General features: G+C 32.3%; 1 protein-coding gene across 1 annotated transcript; it reads right to left on the bottom strand.

The window, feature by feature from the left end:
- Nucleotides 1–59: 59 nt before the first annotated feature.
- Nucleotides 60–14,877, bottom strand: LOC129938962 (phytanoyl-CoA dioxygenase domain-containing protein 1). Its single transcript, XM_056046806.1, has 5 exons — nt 14,542–14,877; nt 1,383–1,643; nt 741–891; nt 427–672; nt 60–369 (listed from the first exon to the last, which is right to left on the bottom strand). Exons 1-5 carry the CDS (start codon nt 14,563–14,565, stop codon nt 188–190), a joined length of 864 nt encoding a protein of 287 aa, XP_055902781.1. The 5' UTR covers nt 14,566–14,877; the 3' UTR covers nt 60–187.
- Between the last annotated feature and the right edge of the window lie 4,325 nt (nt 14,878–19,202).

Below are 19,202 nucleotides of genomic sequence, written 5' to 3'. Positions count from 1 at the left end.
TCTTATAAAATGTGTGTTGTTAATGTTAAAAAATATTAATTTTTAAAGAAAACACAGAATTTTATAATACATTCAACAGTTATGAAATGTCTTCTTACATTTTTTATTAATACGAATTTACTTAAATAAAAAGGCAATGTAAGCTAGACTTCTTCAATCTTCATGACATCAGCATCAGTTGTTAAATTTAATCCTTTCGTTCGTACAGTAAAGGAAAAGGTTCATCCTTTGGAGGCTGCAGCCAATTGGCTTCGGAATATATTGTATTATCAGTCTCAATAACATGGAAGGTGTAGGCATGACGGCTCTTGGTTGATCGATTATGATCACTTTTATGAACAACTTGACCATGAATAATTATGCAGGTTCCTTAAAAAATCAATCAAATTAAAATGCAGTTCGTAAACAAGTTTTTTAACAAATTACCTTTTTTAACTGTAACAGGGATGAAATTCGATGTTGGGTATATTGGTGCTGGTCTATCGTATAATAAAAATTCTTGATCTGTTACATCGGGATTCCTCATGAATCTTCTATGAACACCACTTTTATGTGATCCTTTGATGAATTGCAAACAGCCATTTTGGAGTGTTGTATCTTCCAAGGCAAACCAAAATCCAATGGCCGTACTGGGTTCAGTATGCAAAAACCAAGCATCTTGATGGGCAATAACTGAAAGACAAAGAATTAAAATTATGAATTTTAAAGATAGAAGGTATATAAAGCCTGAATAGTCTTACCTTCGCCTCCAATACCAGGATGCTTGTAAATGTACATGCTTTGACATACTGCAGGTTTTCTATAGTTCAATTGCCAGCATATTTCTTTTATCCGATTGCTGAAGGTAATTTTCTTGAAAGTATCATTTTCAACGTGGAGAGCATGTCCGACCTAAAAGAAAAATTCCAAAAAAACGTCATTTAGGTACATAAACTGTTTTCTTGCTGACAGCTCTCACTTGAACTGTCAATTTTGAAAAAAGCGACAATACATTATTTTATATTTCGTTATTGATTGGAAGCTTGTCAAAAGAAAAACCAATGTAACGAATCAAACAGATCTAATCAATTTTGAAATTTGTTAACGTTTACATCAATGACAGATTTAGTGTTTCTGACGTTTGCGTATGAATCTTAAATTCAATTCAAAATATTGTTTTGGAATTTAGAATACTTGTGGTTGTCAAATCTATGCAATTTAAGATTTATAGGTGTTTGACGTTGTTCAATACAATGTCCTAAGATCGGAGGAAAGCACTGAACTGTCAAAGGCACTGTACATTTTGAATCCAAAATTTGACAAAAGAGCATTCAAAAGCACAGGCCAACTTCAAGCTCCCGTCAGATCTACAAGGAAAAGTATTTAATGGTTGTTTAATTTACCTTATTTAAAGCACACATTGGATCCACCAGGAGTTCTCCATTCTCCCCGATAGCACCTTCTTCGAAGAAATAACGAACTTTATTGCCCGACTCTAAGAAATAACTCTCCTTCGATTGTTGCTTCTCACTATTGACGGTACTAAAAATAATTCTGTCACTTTTTGGTGCTTCCATACATAATGTTCGTCCAGCTTTGTATAATTCTTCAGTCTCTTCAGATGTTAGAAAGTCTTCAATGACAACAAAGCCATTTTCCATGAGCTGTAAAATGAAAGTATTTTTTATTTTTTAATGAAATTAATCTTGAATAGGAAACAAATTATGTTGATATTGATTATTTTACTAGACTTTTAGTCTTCTGATAAGAATTACAATGTTTTATAATTCAGCACACTTAATAAGAAATTAAAAATTTTATATTTGCCTCTTTTGGAATCAGTATCAAAGGTTAAAAAGATCAATCGAGGTCTGATAAGATTTAAGTAATTAAAATATTTTCTATCAATTTTATTGATACTTGCTTAGTGAACAGCCAAAGTCCATTATTGTGAGTTGATAGGAAAAAGTAAAAACTTTATGGAATTATGTTTATAAGGGAGCTACTTTAAAGCTCCAAAGAAAATTGACTTGTTCATTCACTTTAATTTATATATGCAATATAAAAATTAATATCAATTAAATCGGGCCCGTGGAAATTTTTTGTTATTAAAAAAAACATTATCAATGTCACTTAGAACTTAGAAATGTTGATAGTGAAAATACTGAAGCACCTAATTTTATTAATTTGTACTGATACAAACAAATATTGTTACCATAAATTTGGGTTAGAATGTTAAGACATTGACTGCAGTCTAAAAATGTATAAAGCTGAATGTCACTGCATCCTAAATAAAACATTTCATATCAGATAAAATGTCACTTATTCAACTGTAATATTATTACCACTCTTCTTACTGTCAAATATAGAGATTGGTTGTTTAGACGTGGGAAATTTTACAAGACTCTGTATTTCCTAGTAATTATAATATTTAGAAATTCAAAACCAATGTGCACATAAAACTGTCTCTTTTCTAATGCTTACACAATGTTTTGGGATAGAATGGGTTACAAAAATACCCTGAGTTATTAGCTGTGTTTTTTGGTATTCCATATATAGTACAGTGAGAAATTGCCAAGAAAACGATCCGCAGTATTCCGGTTTTTATATTTGAAAGTTGATACAATTAAATATTTGCCAGAATAATTTATCAAAAAATTCAAAAAAAATCTTCCTTTAAACCTTTGGTGGAAACCTAGCAAAACTAAAATATTTTTCAATTGTTTTCTCTTGCAAAATAAGCCCAGTCAGTCCATTTTTACTAACAAAACTAAATAATATCAACAGTAATAGATTGATTTCTGTCCCCAATGGAAAACACATGATTCCAAATGCACAACTACTCAACGAACACAGCCATCGAGATACAAATTCAATATCAATCGTACCAAAGTTTGAGAACGAAATCACATAAGATCCATTCGAGACTTTTATCGGTAGTATTCATACTATGGATATTGGTTTTGTTCTTCGTGTAAAATCCAACTGTACTATTGATAGATTTTCCAACAAAACACTGGTATTATTACGAAATAAAACTTCTCTAAAAAGGCAAAAAAGTGTAAAGGTTTCTTGAACAGACAGTTATAAATAGGCGAAGTTGATTTTCACATTTGTCAATTCCTAAAAAAATCCCAAAGTAAAGAAAAAAAGACTTAGACTTTATCCATGATATTTCAAACACCTTTAATTTTTGGATAATATTCTGGAAATTTGTTGCAACTTCTTTTAATTTAATGTTTAAAATCTCACATTCGGACAAAGTTTATTACTTCAAATTAATTTGATTGAACCGCAAAACAAATTGTATGAGCCTAGAGATTTTGAACTTTGTGTAATGTTAATGTCACAAGACAACACTTTAAAAGTTCTTTTTTTGACTTCGTGACTTATTTCTATTGCGTGAGATAGCGATTTAGCGCTAATTAAATAAAAGAACACCATTTTAATAAAATCCGTAATTTTCGTGCTAAATACTTAAATCGGAAACAAAACAAATCGCCTCCGCTGATAGTCGATAGAATTCTAATTAAATATACAGGGAGGGTCAAAATTGTCTACTTAATTTGAAAAAATCATTCTTATAAAATGACCTTTGGAAATTTCGATTTTCACTAAAATAAAATACTCGCTTTACGGACTAAAGTTATTAAATTTATTTGGCGATTACGACATTGGTGGCACTATTTTGTCAGCAAGGAGCTGTATTCGATCTTCCTGGAGCTGGAATACGTAATTAAACCCATCAACGAGAACATTCGGGCTTAAATACAGGTGCTGAGCTCAAATGTCCTACGTCTCTATGAGCATTAAGCTGGTGCTCATTTTACTGATATTATGTTCCATACTTAGCCCAAAAAAATCAGCATGAATCATACTTTGTGTTTTTAATAAAAGTTATCAAACCACATATAAATAATATAGCTTTTAATAAATCGAGTCTAATAAAGGAAAAAATGTAGATAAAATTATAATTATGAAAGCACAAGTCATTCCTAAGATACAGAACTTCAAAAAACCCAAAATCACTAATCGTCAACATTATGAAGAAGTTTCAGTAGCGTAAAACTTTGAAATTTTTCAAATATGTAATGAAGTTCTTGTGGTATAGATAAAGAGCAAAATTTAAAGCTCGTTGTTTTCAATTAAGGGCGTGGTATCCACCCACTTAAAACATAATTATGGGTTCTATCGATAGCTTAACCAAAAAATCCTTTTGTTTGTCCTTAAAAATAATTAAAAATGCTTTAATTTTATTTGTTTACCATCTTTCAAAAATGAACTTTTAAAAAAGAAGAATTATGAATAATCTCAAGTCTTACTAATAAGTAGAATAAGTCAGTAATAGAAAGAGAATGGCTTGCAACTAATCTTCATAAACCGAAACAGCGATTGGAGTTACACAGTTGAAAAAAAAATCTTTCCAAACATTATATGAAAGTGAGCTCATTAGGAAAATTCTTTTCCAGTTTATGATTTGTGCACTTTACTTAACATATTTTTCAAAAATATGACCACAATAAATAAAATACCTAAAAGTTTTATTTCTGCATGGTTTCTTAACATCAATTCACATTTTTCTAATTCCTAGTGAGAAATTGGCTCAGATCCAAGGTCATCGAACTTAAGCCTATTAACGATCGCATAGGTGTGATCGGCACCAAAGCTACATTCCAAAACATCAGCCTAATATGTGCAAAAGCCCCTACCGATAAAGCGGAGGAGTTCAACAAGGAGGAGTTTTACGACCTCCTGGATAGAGCTTACGTTGCCTGTCTGATGTACGATGTCAAAGTCGAGCTCGATGAGTTCGGTGCTAAAGTCGGAAAGGAAAATATCTTTGGAGGATTAGTTGGTTGTAAAGCATAGTCTCCATGAAACAACGACACATACAACGGCTTTCGACTAATCGACTTTGTTAATGCTAGTAATATGGTGACAAGTAGTGCCAGGTTTTCCAATCGAAGGATGCACAGAGCAACCTGGCGATCTTAAGATGGCCGAACTGAAAATCAAATCGACCACGTGCTAATCAGTGTCAGGGAAACTCTTAGCCGTTCTCCCATCTATAAGCGTCAAAGACCAGTGAAACCAGTACCGCGAGACTACTATAGGCTAACAGACAGAAAAGAAAAGGAATCTGCACTAACATCTCTAAATGTATAGAGTTCGCTTCGGAAGTTAATACGTTTAATGCTTACTAGCGGAATAATTAACTAAAAACTGGGATACTTTTCTGGCAGAGGAATTGTTATTAGAGGGACACCGCAAGGTGGTGTTCTCTCCCCCCTCCTTTGGAACCTAGTGGTGTATGAAATCCTAACTAGTCTGGATGCGTAGGTCTTCAGAGTGGTACCCTATGCAGATGACGTGGCTATAGCAGCTTCAGGAAAGCATCTTCACACCCTAAAAGAACTCTTACAAAATGCCTTAGACAGACTAATTATTTGGGCTGATCGGTGTGGACTGGGTGTTAACTCACACAAAACCAATTTGGTCTTATTATTCTCAAATAATACCTCAATCTTGACATAGAAAAAAAACTAAATTGGAAACGCAACGTACAGGAAAGAGTCAAAAAAGCTACTGTAGCACTCTTTTCTTGCAAAACAGCTATTGGTAATAAAAGGGGCTTTACAACCCAGAATCACGCATTGGCTATACACATCGGTATTCAGACCGATTTTAACGTATGGTGTGGCAGTATGGTAGACTCCTTTAGAGAAAGGAGTTATAAACAGGGATAAGTTAAATAAAGTCCAACGTTCAGCTTGCCTATCTATAAGCGGTTCGCTATGCGGCACTGAACACCTTGCTCTACCTAACATCTCTTGACATATTTAGCAAACAAATAGCTGCAAGCTCTGCTATTCGCCTCAAACCTTCGTCGCAGTGGACTAACAACAACATTGGCCAATTCCAAAGCACACAGACTACAACATTTCCCAACTGCAATTCGACAGAAATTTCCAGATTTCTATACTTCCTAGATCTTTTTGGGAGGATAGGATATGCTTGGAGCATGAGTCAATCCATTTTTACACTGATGGGTTAAAAACAAAAGAAGGGTTTGGTGGAGGTGTGTACTCTGAACGACTGAAATTAGGTCTCTTATTGTGCATTCCCAATCATTGTAGCGTGTTCCAGGCGGAACTTTTGGCGATAAAGTAAGTATTGTCCTGGCTTAAAGAAAACGTGATATCAAAATCTGATATCCGTATTTTCTCTGATAGCCAGGCCGCTATCAAATATCTGGACTCTGTCTCTACAAACTCTATAACAGTCCATAACTGCAGATCATCTCTAATGGAGATGGCACAACAGTTTGATATTGACCTTTGCTGGGTGCCGGGCCAAAGAGACATTCCAGGTAACTGGAAGGCACATGAACTCGCCAGGAACGGTACAGTACAGCCCATCCTACCATGTTTGGTAAGTACTGGCATACCAATCGGTACTTGTCAACTGTTGCTAATGCAAGACGAGCGCTGTGAGGAGGGCAAACACCAGGTGGAACAACATCACCACGTGGGAAGTCACAAAAAACATCTGGCCAACACTGGATTTAAAACGTTCAAGGTGCTTGCTCTCTCTAAGCAGATCGCATATAAGCTCGATAATAGGTGTCATAACCGGACACTGTCTAATAGGAAAGCACGCCACGAGACTAGGCGTATTCTCAAATGACTTTTGCAGAAGCTGTATGGACAAGGAAGAGGAAAAAATAGTTCTTCATTTGCACATGCCCTGGTCTGGCTCGAAAACGCAAGAATTACATATGAGAATTCATCTTAAACGATCTAAATCATATCAGCATAATCAGCCTCTCACGTTTCGTAAGGGACTCAAACTGGTTCTATTGAGCTTAGGAGGAAGCCTCAAGATTCATGTAGTATCACAATATGCCATTAAACAGGCCTAAGTGTGCCCGTTTCCATCTTGGACAGCCACTATAACGTAACCTAACCTAACCTTGTTATGATGATGCACGGTAGTGAAGCAGGAGACCGACAATGCTGCAGAGGAAAACAAGAGGAGTGCCGTAAAAAAAGAACGAAAGAGAAAAAACTCGCGGCTTCTCAACTCAGGTATCTCGACGAGTTCAGCACCGCAAATTCGTCGTTTCGGTTGGGCAACCTACGGAACTTTTAAAATTTAGAGGTTATGTCCTCGTAGGGTGCATGCTCCAGTTCATCTAATAGGTATGGGAAGAGAAAGCTATGATGACTGCTCAAATAGCTCAATATTCCCAATTTACAAAAAAAGCGAACTTATGTTCTGCAAAAATGACAGAGGCATATCACTGCATAATGTTGCCTACAGGTACTTTAAGTCGAGACCCACCATCATTTCATCGACTTCAAAGCCGTATATGATAGCATAAGTCGCGAAAAGCTTCTATTGGAAATGTCTGAACTTGGTATTCCGAAAAATTGATCCAGTTATGCCACATGACGTTACAAAATACGCGGTTTAACGTGTAAATAGGTAACAACTCATTCGAACTATTCTAGACATGTAAAGGGTTTAGACAAGGATATGCACTATAATGTGATTCTTCAACATAGTCCTTGAGTCTTTACAATTGATTGGCTACGAGGACGACATAATTGATTGGAGGAGATTCAATTGTGAACCAAAGACCTTAAACACGCCGACTACACTGCTTTGACCACATGATCGAATGGAAAAAGAAAATGTTTCAATCGCATCCCCTAAGTTTTAGACGACGAGAAAGATCAAACCTGCGCTACAGAGACTAGGCGGTTACTGCAGCCAGAGCGCTTGTTTCGTTGAATAAAGGGGCTTGCAAGGGGCTTAAAGGCTGAGACCGTCAATGCATATGGAGACGAATAAGAAACTAAGTAAGTAGTAACATTTTCCTAACTGGAATGAATGACTATGGACCTTTATGAATTTCCGTTTTTGTAGTAGGCTAATTTTCGCTCTTCTAATGCTTTCCATTTTTAACTTCTCATAGGAAGTTATTGTGATATGATTTGTCGAATTGAAAATTTCGACATTTCTCGACGTTTCAAGGCCAGTAAAATCTGAATAAAAGATTTTTAGAGAGATGTCGAAAACCTCTTTTAAGCAAGACAAACGGTGTGGATCTCCTCCCAGCCTCGTTTTTTAATAAACTTTGTTTAATAAACAAATAAAAATTCCTTTGTTAATATATTCAAAAATTCTTTGTTGTGCCTCACAGTGCATCAATGTTCCAAATTTAGACTATTTCTCACAGTTCTTAAACTAAAAGGGTGCATCAGATATTCAGGTAGGTGCCACTGCCATACCGGCTAACCAAAAATTTGCTTTGTTTTTTTGAGTGTGATGTATAAGCCATTCATTCACCTGACACATAACGAAGGTGGATGGTTTGGCGGTGGCGGTAGCGATAGCGTCCGTCGATGTCGATGCCAATTAAAAATAGGAAGACTTCTTAACCAAACAAAACCAAAACATACACACCTGCAAACAGCACACCCAAATTTTATATATTTTTGAATTTAGATTCGACTGCTTTGTATACAGAAAGTGTTATTTTTAGGGCAAATGATTGAAATAAGTGATTTTTCATCAAGACGTGGAAAGGTGTTCATTATAAAGTAAAAGTGAGATGGGATTTGAATGAAGACGAAAATGTTTGTATTTCAAGAATTTTCTAAGAACCTTTTTTAAACTGAATACTGATGTTTTTCATATTTCAAAATGGGATGATTTAAATAAATAAAAATAGACAGATGAATAAAATTGAAATAGTCAAGTGGATTTTCCCACGTTTGTCAAAGAATCTAAATTTAGAAAGCACAAGAACCACAAAAAGATGAAATGAAAAGTGCTGATGATGAGTTTGAAAACTTTTTCTAGACCATGATTGAATTTGTATCGGAAAATAAGTCTTTTTTGTCAATTTTTAAAACTTTGTGCAAAAAATGTCAGACTGTAATAAATTGGCTCTGTTTTCGAAACCAAAATAAATAAAAAATATAAATTGGTATACAAAAGCGTAAACAAAATTTTGTGTTGAGTGAAATTAAAGTGTATTTCGTGTGGTGTTTTAGTGTTTGTTTGATGCTTATTTTAAATGATTCATTTAATTAAATTGAATTTAGGAAATGGTGATGATTTGCCATCATTGATTTTGATATTTTTTAACTCGCTTTTCAAATGATATGTACATTTATAGAAAACATTTTTGTATGGGTCAAAGTGGAGCTAGCAACCATTTGAATGTCTTTGTTGACCACAATTTAAATAAAATAATCATTGATTTTGAGTTGTTATCAAAATTGTTTATCAGCTACTGATTATGTATTATTGTAGAAAATTATATTTTGGTTTGTTTGATAGATAAGTTTATGTTTGCACTTGTACTATGTTATACTCGTAGTTTCACACATGATTTGCTATGGATTTAATTAATGCTGTTTATTTAGGTTGAAACATTTTTAATTGAATATTAAATTACTAGAATAGTATAATATTTAAGAAATATACATTTTGGCACAGGAGTATTGTCTAGTGATCGATCTGCATACTTTAATACTCATTTATCAGTCTGTCTGACTTAAAACTTTTGAATGTAGAGCAACAATTCTTGGATGAAATTTTTGATGCCAAAATAATTTTTTTCCATCATCGCTCAAAAAGTCGGTAATATTTCTTATCAACAAATAAGGAGACTTGACAAATGTTGAAAATTACTGCGGAATCTTCTTTATGAATGCACTTGCAAATTTATTCTGTAGTGTACTTGTGAACAGATAAGAGATCTGGTAGATGGAAATAATGTCCTTTGGAACTTTCAGGTTGGTTTCCGGAAAAGTTATTCGATGATTCACATATTTTTACCATATTATCCATTGTCAAAGCGTTCTAAGCGAGAAACTAGAAATTGTATGCCTTTTTTTTGTTGATTTTCGCCTAGCGAAATACTGTTATAAATCGGGCCTTGTAAAGTATTATTATTGTAAAGTATTGCTGTTTAGTAGATGAGCAAAAGGTCAAAACATAGTATAATTGGGTTCTAAATAGTGTTAGTTTGGAGATTGTAGATGAGTACTAATATTTGGATGCGAAATTGAACCAAGTTTTGTATTTCAGCTTGCACCTTTTAGAGAAATCAAATACTTCACAAAGTCTATTAAATGTAAAATGGCGAAACATCTTTAGAATAATCGAATTGACCTCTCAGCCATGTATAAAATATTGGAGCTCGTATTAAGCGTGTCGAGTTTGGCGTAGTGATTAATACGTTCCATCTAAACATTTCAACTTATCCTTGAAAATGACAAGCTACGCCCTTCATCTTGAAATAGGACTTCCAAAATTGTATTCATTTCAAACAACCTTAAGTTGCAGGCTGTTTTCATCTAGGAAATGTTATTAAATCAAGATAATCATAAATAAACACATTAGGTGGTGCAACAGTCCGTTGAGAACTAACGCCTAGTGATTTAAAACTCCCAACTATTCCTGTGTGAAGTACTCTGTTGTCAGGCCGATTCCAAAAGATTTTAAGTCGATTACTAACGGTTTATTTAAGAAAGCACCTTTCATGACAATAATTACTCCAATTCCTCCTAAGAGGCAGTACCCGGGACAAAAAAAAACTTAAGATTGTACAGGCAGGGATTGAATCCAAGACCTCTGGCATGATAGTCCTTCGCACTAACAATTATGCCACGGATACAAAAAATCAGGATAATAGCCTTCTCAAAAAAATGGTATCATACAGTCACTGGCCATAGGTATTATTAGAAACACTGCAGAATTTTTATAACTATTATTGAAAAAATCTATAAATCTATTGTTTTCTTTTTATAAAAAAGTAGGAAATAGTTTATATTCGGTGGTTGTCTAATTGGAAACGTCTAAGAATCCCTTGTGATGAAATTCTTTCGATTAATACACGTAATTCAAATCTGTTTTTTTTTTTTCATGTATCCACGAAATTTTGAAATTAGCATAGGATAATAATATATGTTTCAAATGTTTTTTATTATGCTTGAAAATGTATGTAGGTTTTGTTTGTTTTGCCGAAGCTTTCAAAGAAAATAAAAGTCTTGATAATATATTAGAAATCATAGTACTGATATTGGATTAATCTTAATAAAAAACTCATAATTTTGAAGACTTCCGATCAACCCATTAATGATTTTAAAAATATTCCAATTATACAAACCCTCTTCAGGCTTAAAAACGAGTAATTTCTTTTAAGAGGCTGAATGTATGGAAATCATATCCTTGTAAACCGAAACCTTAAACAGTAAAAAATATCTAAAACAGCTCAACACCATCCGGTGGGTACTATAATTTCCAGCCAGATGAGAATGTTGAATGGTTGGCACAATACCAAACTAAATTTAATGGAAGTTAAAATTTAAGGGTACACATAGATAAATAGAATAAATAAATAGAAAAGACAATTAGTATAGCCCAGCCTTGGCACATATAATCTTCGAGTACTTAAAGACAAAAAGGATCCGTGTTTGTATCACAAAATGTCATATAATTATTTTTTTGAGAATAAATGTTACATATTTCAAAACTTTCTAGGAGTTTAGTTTTTAACTTTAAAGATTTTCAGAAAGATGTCTGTGCGTGCGTGTGTACGTACGTTTGTACGTCCGTACGTCCGTACGTCTGTACGTTCGCGGCGTTTTTTTCGTCGTCCATAGCTCAAGAACCAGAAGAGATATCGACTTCAAATAAATTTTGTTATACAGATAATAAGGCAGAAAGATGCAGAAAGGGCTCTCAAGAAAATTGCGTGGGTGAATTTTTTATCATAGCAGTTTGAAAAAAAGGTGAAAATTTTGGTTAACCTTAAATATCTTACGAACCAAAAACGCTAGAGACTTGAATTAAATTTTATATAATATATTGTAACGTGATACCAAATAGGTTTTTTTATAAATCAATAAAACTGAAAAAAAATTTGTCACCTCCAAAATTTTACGACTGAAATATGATTTCATCTCTAAAACAATTTTGTGAAACGAAAAATAATGTTTTTGACATCTGATAAAATTTTGAGAAAAATCTAATTGACAGTTTTTTTTACAAAAAATAAAAACCTAAAAATAAATGTATAAAAGTTGGTAAAAATTGATTTTCTACTCAAATATCTTTTCAAAACTTTGAGATATTGGCTTTAATTTACTTTTATCTTTCAGAACATCTTGTTGTCAACATTCAGTTAATGTTTGAAAAAAATCGATTTGACAGTTTTTGTACAAAAAATTAAAAACCGAAAAAAAATTAACAAAGGTCGTAAAAAATGATTTTCGACTCAAATATCTTCTAAAAACTTTGAGATAATAGGTTCTTACTAATTTTTTTTTATAAGAAATATTGTTTTCAACATTAGGACAAATTTTGAGAAAAATCGAATTGACAGTATTTTTACAAAAAATAAAAACCTGAAAAAAATGTATGAAAGTTGGTAAAAATTGATTTTCGACTAGAATATCTCTTCAAAAATTTTAAATATTGGCTTCAAACTAATTTTATCTTATAAGAAATATTGTTTTCAACATTTGGTAAAATTTTTAAAAAATTCGAATTGACAGTTTTTTTTACAAAAAATAAAACTCTAAAAAAAAACAATACCTACTAAAACTTGGTAAAAATTTACTTTCGGCTCAAATAGCTTTTCAAAAATTAAAAATATTGGCTTCAAACTTATTTTATTTCAGAGAAAATATTGTTTTCAATATTCAGTTATTTTTATATAAAAATCCAACAGTCCGTTTTTTTCATAAAAAATAAAATCTACAAAAAATATTGCGCTAATTTGGTTAAAATACATATTGACAAACTTTTAAGGAAGACAAATCGACAGACGGGATGGGAAGTTATCAGTGTGAGTCGCATCCCAGCCTCTTTTTTTTTTAAGTATTTAATCCCAGTTTTTAGACAATTTGTAAAATACATACGATGACCCTTACATACGTTCAAATAAAGTGAAACTTTCTATTGGAACTTTTGTTTTGAAAGAACTCCGTTAAACGCCTCCATACATTTTTGAAGTTTGAGCACATCTAAAAACGGTAATTAAAGTTCAAGTACATTCTCATCGTTCCAATGCATTCTGTCAAAAGTAAAGGTCAGAAAAAAGTTCAAATAATATAACTAACTTCTTAATGGTAATAACGGTCCCAAAGTTTAATTTATATATGTATGGACAGTTTAAGAAAATGTTCATATTTAAGTTAGCATATTAGCTATCACTGGTGGACAAGGCGTTGCTACTAGCAATTAAATTGCACTTTTTCCAATGATTTAATCCAACTTCAAAACTACTCTATCGCATAAAGGTTTTAAGATATTACTTTAAAAATTCGAAAAATTCATGAATTAGTTTTACTTCAATAAAATTCATGATGGTTTTCTTAATTTTTAATCTTTTCGTGAATTAAGTTGAATTATTTATTGTATAAAGTTTTTGAAATTTTTAAAACTCAAGCACTAAAAATTAACTCCAAAACTTTAAATCCAAACATGAAATTTTAAATCAAAACTTTTTTTAGGTTCAAATAAAGACTAATAACTAAAATGAGAATTTCTAGAAACAAGTAAAATACTAAAATGATTTAAACTATTCGATACCTAATAGACAAAGATTTGTACTTTGCAAAATCATTTTAGTACTTAATTTTAGGTTGCTTGAACTCTAGTCTTTAGTTGTCTTTAACATTTTCAAAGTTGCATATTTTGTAAGGCGGTATTTGAATTCAGGATAACTCAATCCTTTTAAAAAGTATTTTTTCGTTAGTGTGACCGAAAAAAAAACGTAATTTTGTCAACCGGTTTTATTTTTAAGATTAAATCTTTTGCATTTATTACCATCGCATAGAAAGTTAAAAGTTATTAAAATTCATTGTCAAAATTCAAAAAATTTTACATTTTAAGATGTTTTAAGGATCGGTGTGTGTGCGGGTAAACGCACTTTCGAGATACTTTGTATCAAGATGTGCAAAAATTACTTTTATATAAAATCCAGTAAGTAGTTTTTCTTTTGCAAAAAGTTAAAAATCTTTTTGACCCCAAACATTTCACGAACCCGTTACGCTATTGAATTCAATAAAATTTTATATTAAGGAAATTGTAATGAACTTAAAACATTTAATAAAAGCGAACCAATATTTGTCGCCTAGAATATTTTGCAAACAAAGAATGAAATTACTTACAAAATATTGTCATGCAACGAGGAACAATGTTTTTAACGTATTGTGTTGTTAAACAGTGTTATAACAAAATGTTCAAAACTTCTTTTCTATTTTATTTAAAAAAAACTTCAAATGATATCCATAAAATATTGCACGCTGTTCGAATTTCCATATCTTTTATGTTGAAATAATATCCAGCCAGAATAAATTTCGAGAACAAACAAAGAATTTAATAACAATGACCTTTAAAATGTCAAATGATGGTAAACTGATAATGTCTACTGTGAAGAGAATTCATTCTTTAATTTCAAACACCACAAACAGAAAAGATTGTTCCAGAGAAAATTAATCCAATAAATTTAATTGAACAAACAAAATACATTACCTCCTCCAAGAGTGTGCTATGCATTTTTGAATATTATTCACTCAGCAATTCCACTTAACAAAACTTTTCCAAACTTAAATTTTACAATTTTTTCTTTAAAGCACTTTTTATTATATTTCTTGTGTTTTATTCAATTATCAAATTTTTATATTTTTTTATTTTTATTTAAAATATCGTAAATAAAAACAATTTTCCACACTCGACACGCTAATAAATATCTTTTTCCCCAGCAGCGTTTCGTTTTTCGCTGACTACACAAAAGTATCTCAGTCTCAGAATCGTACTCGTTTTGTATTTAACAGTTTCACGATCGCTTTCCAACTGATGAGCATAGTTTTTGAAAGAACACAAAATCAACAGCAATGAGCATTCATTTTTGTGTAAAGTGCACCCAACAGCAGAATAAGTTCCCATAAAGTATAGGTATTCAAAAATATGCTCCTAGTGCGCAGAATCTGGGAAATTTGTATCTGACGTCGTCGTCGTCGACGTGACTAATTTGACTTACCTACCAACAGTCTACACCATGCATAGGCCATACAAAACACATGTCAGCATAACAAAGTCGACAGGCTTCTTTAAATATGTGACATGTTGCGGAGACAAAGTGTCAGCGTTGAGGGTGGAGGCGATCAGTTCGTGTGATCGGAAATTTCGAATTACTCAATGAAAATATCGTAGATACAGATACAGAACACAAAACGTTCTTACTAACAAATTATAATGTTCAGAATTCCAATGAGTGAAAGTATCTTTCGCGCTTTGAGTTTTTGTTTTATGCATAGTTTACGATCATTTGATTGATACCTGTTGCACTTTGAAAATTTGTCGACCCTTGAATATTTTTAATCGAATGTTAATCAATTTTGAATTTATTATTCATTTTGATTTGATTAAAATTAGAGAGGAAATAAATATGTGTATTGAGTATCTATTCATTTGGAGTGACATGCTCTTATAAAACATACCGACCTTGAGAGAAGCCCATGCATTGCATGCATATTAACTTGGAAAAAATCATACAAAGTTTTTTTTGTAAGTTCCATTTTTGCTATAAGATCTATTAAGACTTGGTTTATGAAACTTGAAAGTGAAGTGTTATAAATTGTTAAGTTAATTTGCATGTGAGCGACTTATTGTGAATTGATTTATTCAGAGCAGGATTTTGCATTTGATTTTAACATCATGTTTGATTTATAAGCGGAATTATGTTTTGAATGAAACATTTTGTGCTTTTTTGCTCGTAGGTGGAGAAGGCAGGAATTGAAGTTGGGCGAGTTGTGATATAGCTATACCTAATACTTAGAAACCGAATGAGAACTATTTGTTGCTGGCTTCAAAACCGGAAAGCAGTTTCTTCAAACCAGTGAAATGGTGACCTAGTCATTGAAGCAAAGGGAAAAGTAGATGTTTCCAAACAGCATTTCCAGAAGCTGTAAAATTCCTCTTTAAGATGAAGTGATATGGTAAGAAAAACACCCATCGTCTAATAGATAAAAACTTTGTTTATCTAGCTGTAGTATAAAAAAGGTTCATCGTGCTTCAGAAGATGCGAACAATACCAAGAATTCATTCGGTTCAAATGAATTATCATCGGAATTCTTCAAGGACGTTAAAAGGTATGTATCACATCATCGATAAATTATATACCTAATACAAGTTACATGCGAAGTTTTAATACCGAGCTTCTGGTCCAGCAGATCGACCATAGATCACATTCTTATATTGGAGACATTTCGTGGAAAGTCTAGGTTCTTATCGACTTCAAGGGCGCATATGATACCATTCATCGTCCAGAGCTCTCTATATGACAATGAATCTCTTTAACAGAAAAAACGTTCCAATTCTTCCGACCTTTTCGAAATATTGCTAAATACGCTAGCATGTGACATTGCTTTCATATCGAACAGAAGCAGAAATCAACACGGCAGACGATATAATGAGGATGATATAATCCTCATCGGCTGCGTTCAACGAATTGTTAAAAAAGCCTTTAATTCTCATCATCTGCGTTCAACGCATTGTTTAAGAACCCTTTACTGTTTTTGAAGACCAACGGAATCAAGTTTACCCTTAAAATAATCGAGGATAAGATGAAACACCTTCTATCAACAAAAATCATCTATGCTTCAGCTAAGGTAAAAAGTCAATGCTGATAGAATACCTTGAAGTAAATATAAACGTCAGGAATGACGTTTAAGTATTGAGAAGACGAAGAATTAAATTTAGAAATACCATACTACTTCAGTTACCCGTGGTGTAATTGTTAGGGCATTAGACTGTAATGCCAGAGGTCTTGGAATCGAACCCTACCTGTGCCATTTTTCATGGTTACTGTTACGGTTGTGAAGAATTGACAAATCCTCCAAGAGTAATTCTTGTCATAAAAAGTGTTTTATAATTAGTCGTTCGGAATCGGCTTGAAACTGTAGGTTCACTCCATTTGTTGGAATATCAGCTTCCAGGTTTGAAGGAAGATCAAACTTTCGGTTTAAAAGCAATTATTAATACCACAAGAAACTACGTGTTGGGAGATCTTAGAGCATTGAAGCTCAATTGTGTCTCTGAAATCAGCCCCTCGTGGATCGGATATATTAATATTAATTATGACATTAATTGTCCATCCCTACTAGTTCAATACATTATTTAGCCCCGAAGCTTACTTGCGGTATTTTAACTAAAGTTAAAGCGTCTAACAATTAATTTTCACCAAATCTGCGTTGACTCTGCTGTGACATTGTGGAATCGACCGTCATTGTTGCTAAAAAGAAACACTCCCATATTTCTGCCAGAACGCTTCAGCATCATACATGCGAATGAGTTTTATAATAGATGTAATAATGTCGTTACTTTTCAAGAACATACATAGCTTAGGCTTTGACCAACTTTAATACTTTGGAAACAATATCAAATTATAATTTACGTATTTGCTAAGCTAGTTAAGAAGATTCAATTTACCAAATGTCAACTCATTTATCTAAGTAAGTTAGAGAAATTTAAAAACAGCCAAACAACTTTACCGACTGACAGATTGAAAGATTTTGAAAAGACAGCTTCAAAAATAGCACAGACATTATCAGATCTTAAAATGTCTATTATCAAATCTTTCATTGCTGTGGTAATAGCTGCCATTCAGCTGGCAAAAGCCTGTTAACACAATTGAGTAACTTCGTCTAAAAGTCTTAAAATTTCATTGTCAATTGGTTAGCTAACAACTATCTGACAAGGACGTTTCTCAAAATACTGTCATAATACAAATTGACAGCTTACACGGTTAACAGACATTACTTTCCATTTAATTAGTTGATCTGTTCTGTTTTTGTTTGAGGCAGTTCCGAAACAATAGTCTGATTCTGAACTTAGATTTTGTTCGATGTGTTCGTTTCGGAATTAATTATATAAATGTTTGTTACAAAAAGTTTAAAAATTCATAAGACTCTACAATTATTCGGGTACCGTCTTTTTATAAGGAATTGACAAATTGAATATAGAATCCATTCCTGATATTACTTGAGCAGATAAATAGTGCTTCAAGAGCTGTAGTTCCACCAAATTTATTTATTTTTGCTATATTTTGCTTACAATCCACTTCTGACTATTTTTTTGAGATGGTACATCTTTTCCTGAGTGCGATGGTGCATCCTTCAAAACATTATTCTGTTTGCTTTTTAACATAATAAAAGACACAAAAATAACTTGTTGGATTAAAAAAGTTGTTACTTGAATTATTCTTACATTTTTTTAACTTATTAACAATATTTTTTATATAAAGAAAATTTTAGTCAAAAACTAATTTTTACCAATTTAAGTAGTATTTCCAAAATTTTCACAAATTGGAAGAACCGAACATCAATTTTTAGCAGCTTAGAGTAATGTTTTTTTTTAGATTTTTATTTTTTATAAAAAAAACTGTCAATTCGATTTTTCTCAAAATTTTACCAGATGTTTTGGAGATAAAATTATTTTGTATTCGTAGAATTTTCGAGGTGACAAATTTTATTTCTTCAGTTTTTCTGATTAATAAAAAAACCATTAATTGAATTTTTTTTCAACAAAATATACGTGTTTGGTATTACGTTACAATATACTACTATAAAATTTAATTCAAGTCTCTAACGTTTTTGGTTCGTAAGATATTTAGGGTTAACCAAAGTGTTCACCTTTTTTTTAACCTGCTATGGTAAGAAACCGCCTACGCAATTTTTTTGAGAGCCCTTTCTGCATCTTTCTGCCTTAGTATCTGTTTAATAAAATTTATTTGAAGTCGATATCTCTTCTGGTTCTTGAGCTATGGACAACGAAAAAAACGTCGTGAACGTACAAACGTACGGACGTACAAACACAGACATTACATCTTTCTAAAAAACTTTTATTTCAACTCTAGGGACCTTGAAACGTCGAGAAATGTCAAAATTTTCAATTTGACAAATCGGACCCATTACTATAACTTCCTATGGGAAGTTAAAAAAAAAAAACAATTACATCTTTGATCATTCAATATTATTAAAGCAGTATAAGAACTTGTGCAAAGAAAAAATTATTGAAATCGGTTCATTAATTCTTGAAAAAACTTAAAAAAAAATTACGGTTCTATTTATTAAAAGAAGCCATGTTAAGAAAAATCGCAGAAAATTTAATTAAAATCGATTTTTGTCCTCAAC

The sequence above is a fragment of the Eupeodes corollae genome, chromosome 1, assembly GCF_945859685.1.
Source record: "Eupeodes corollae chromosome 1, idEupCoro1.1, whole genome shotgun sequence".
Lineage (NCBI taxonomy): Eukaryota > Metazoa > Arthropoda > Insecta > Diptera > Syrphidae > Eupeodes > Eupeodes corollae.
This window is presented reverse-complemented; position numbering and strand designations above follow the sequence as displayed.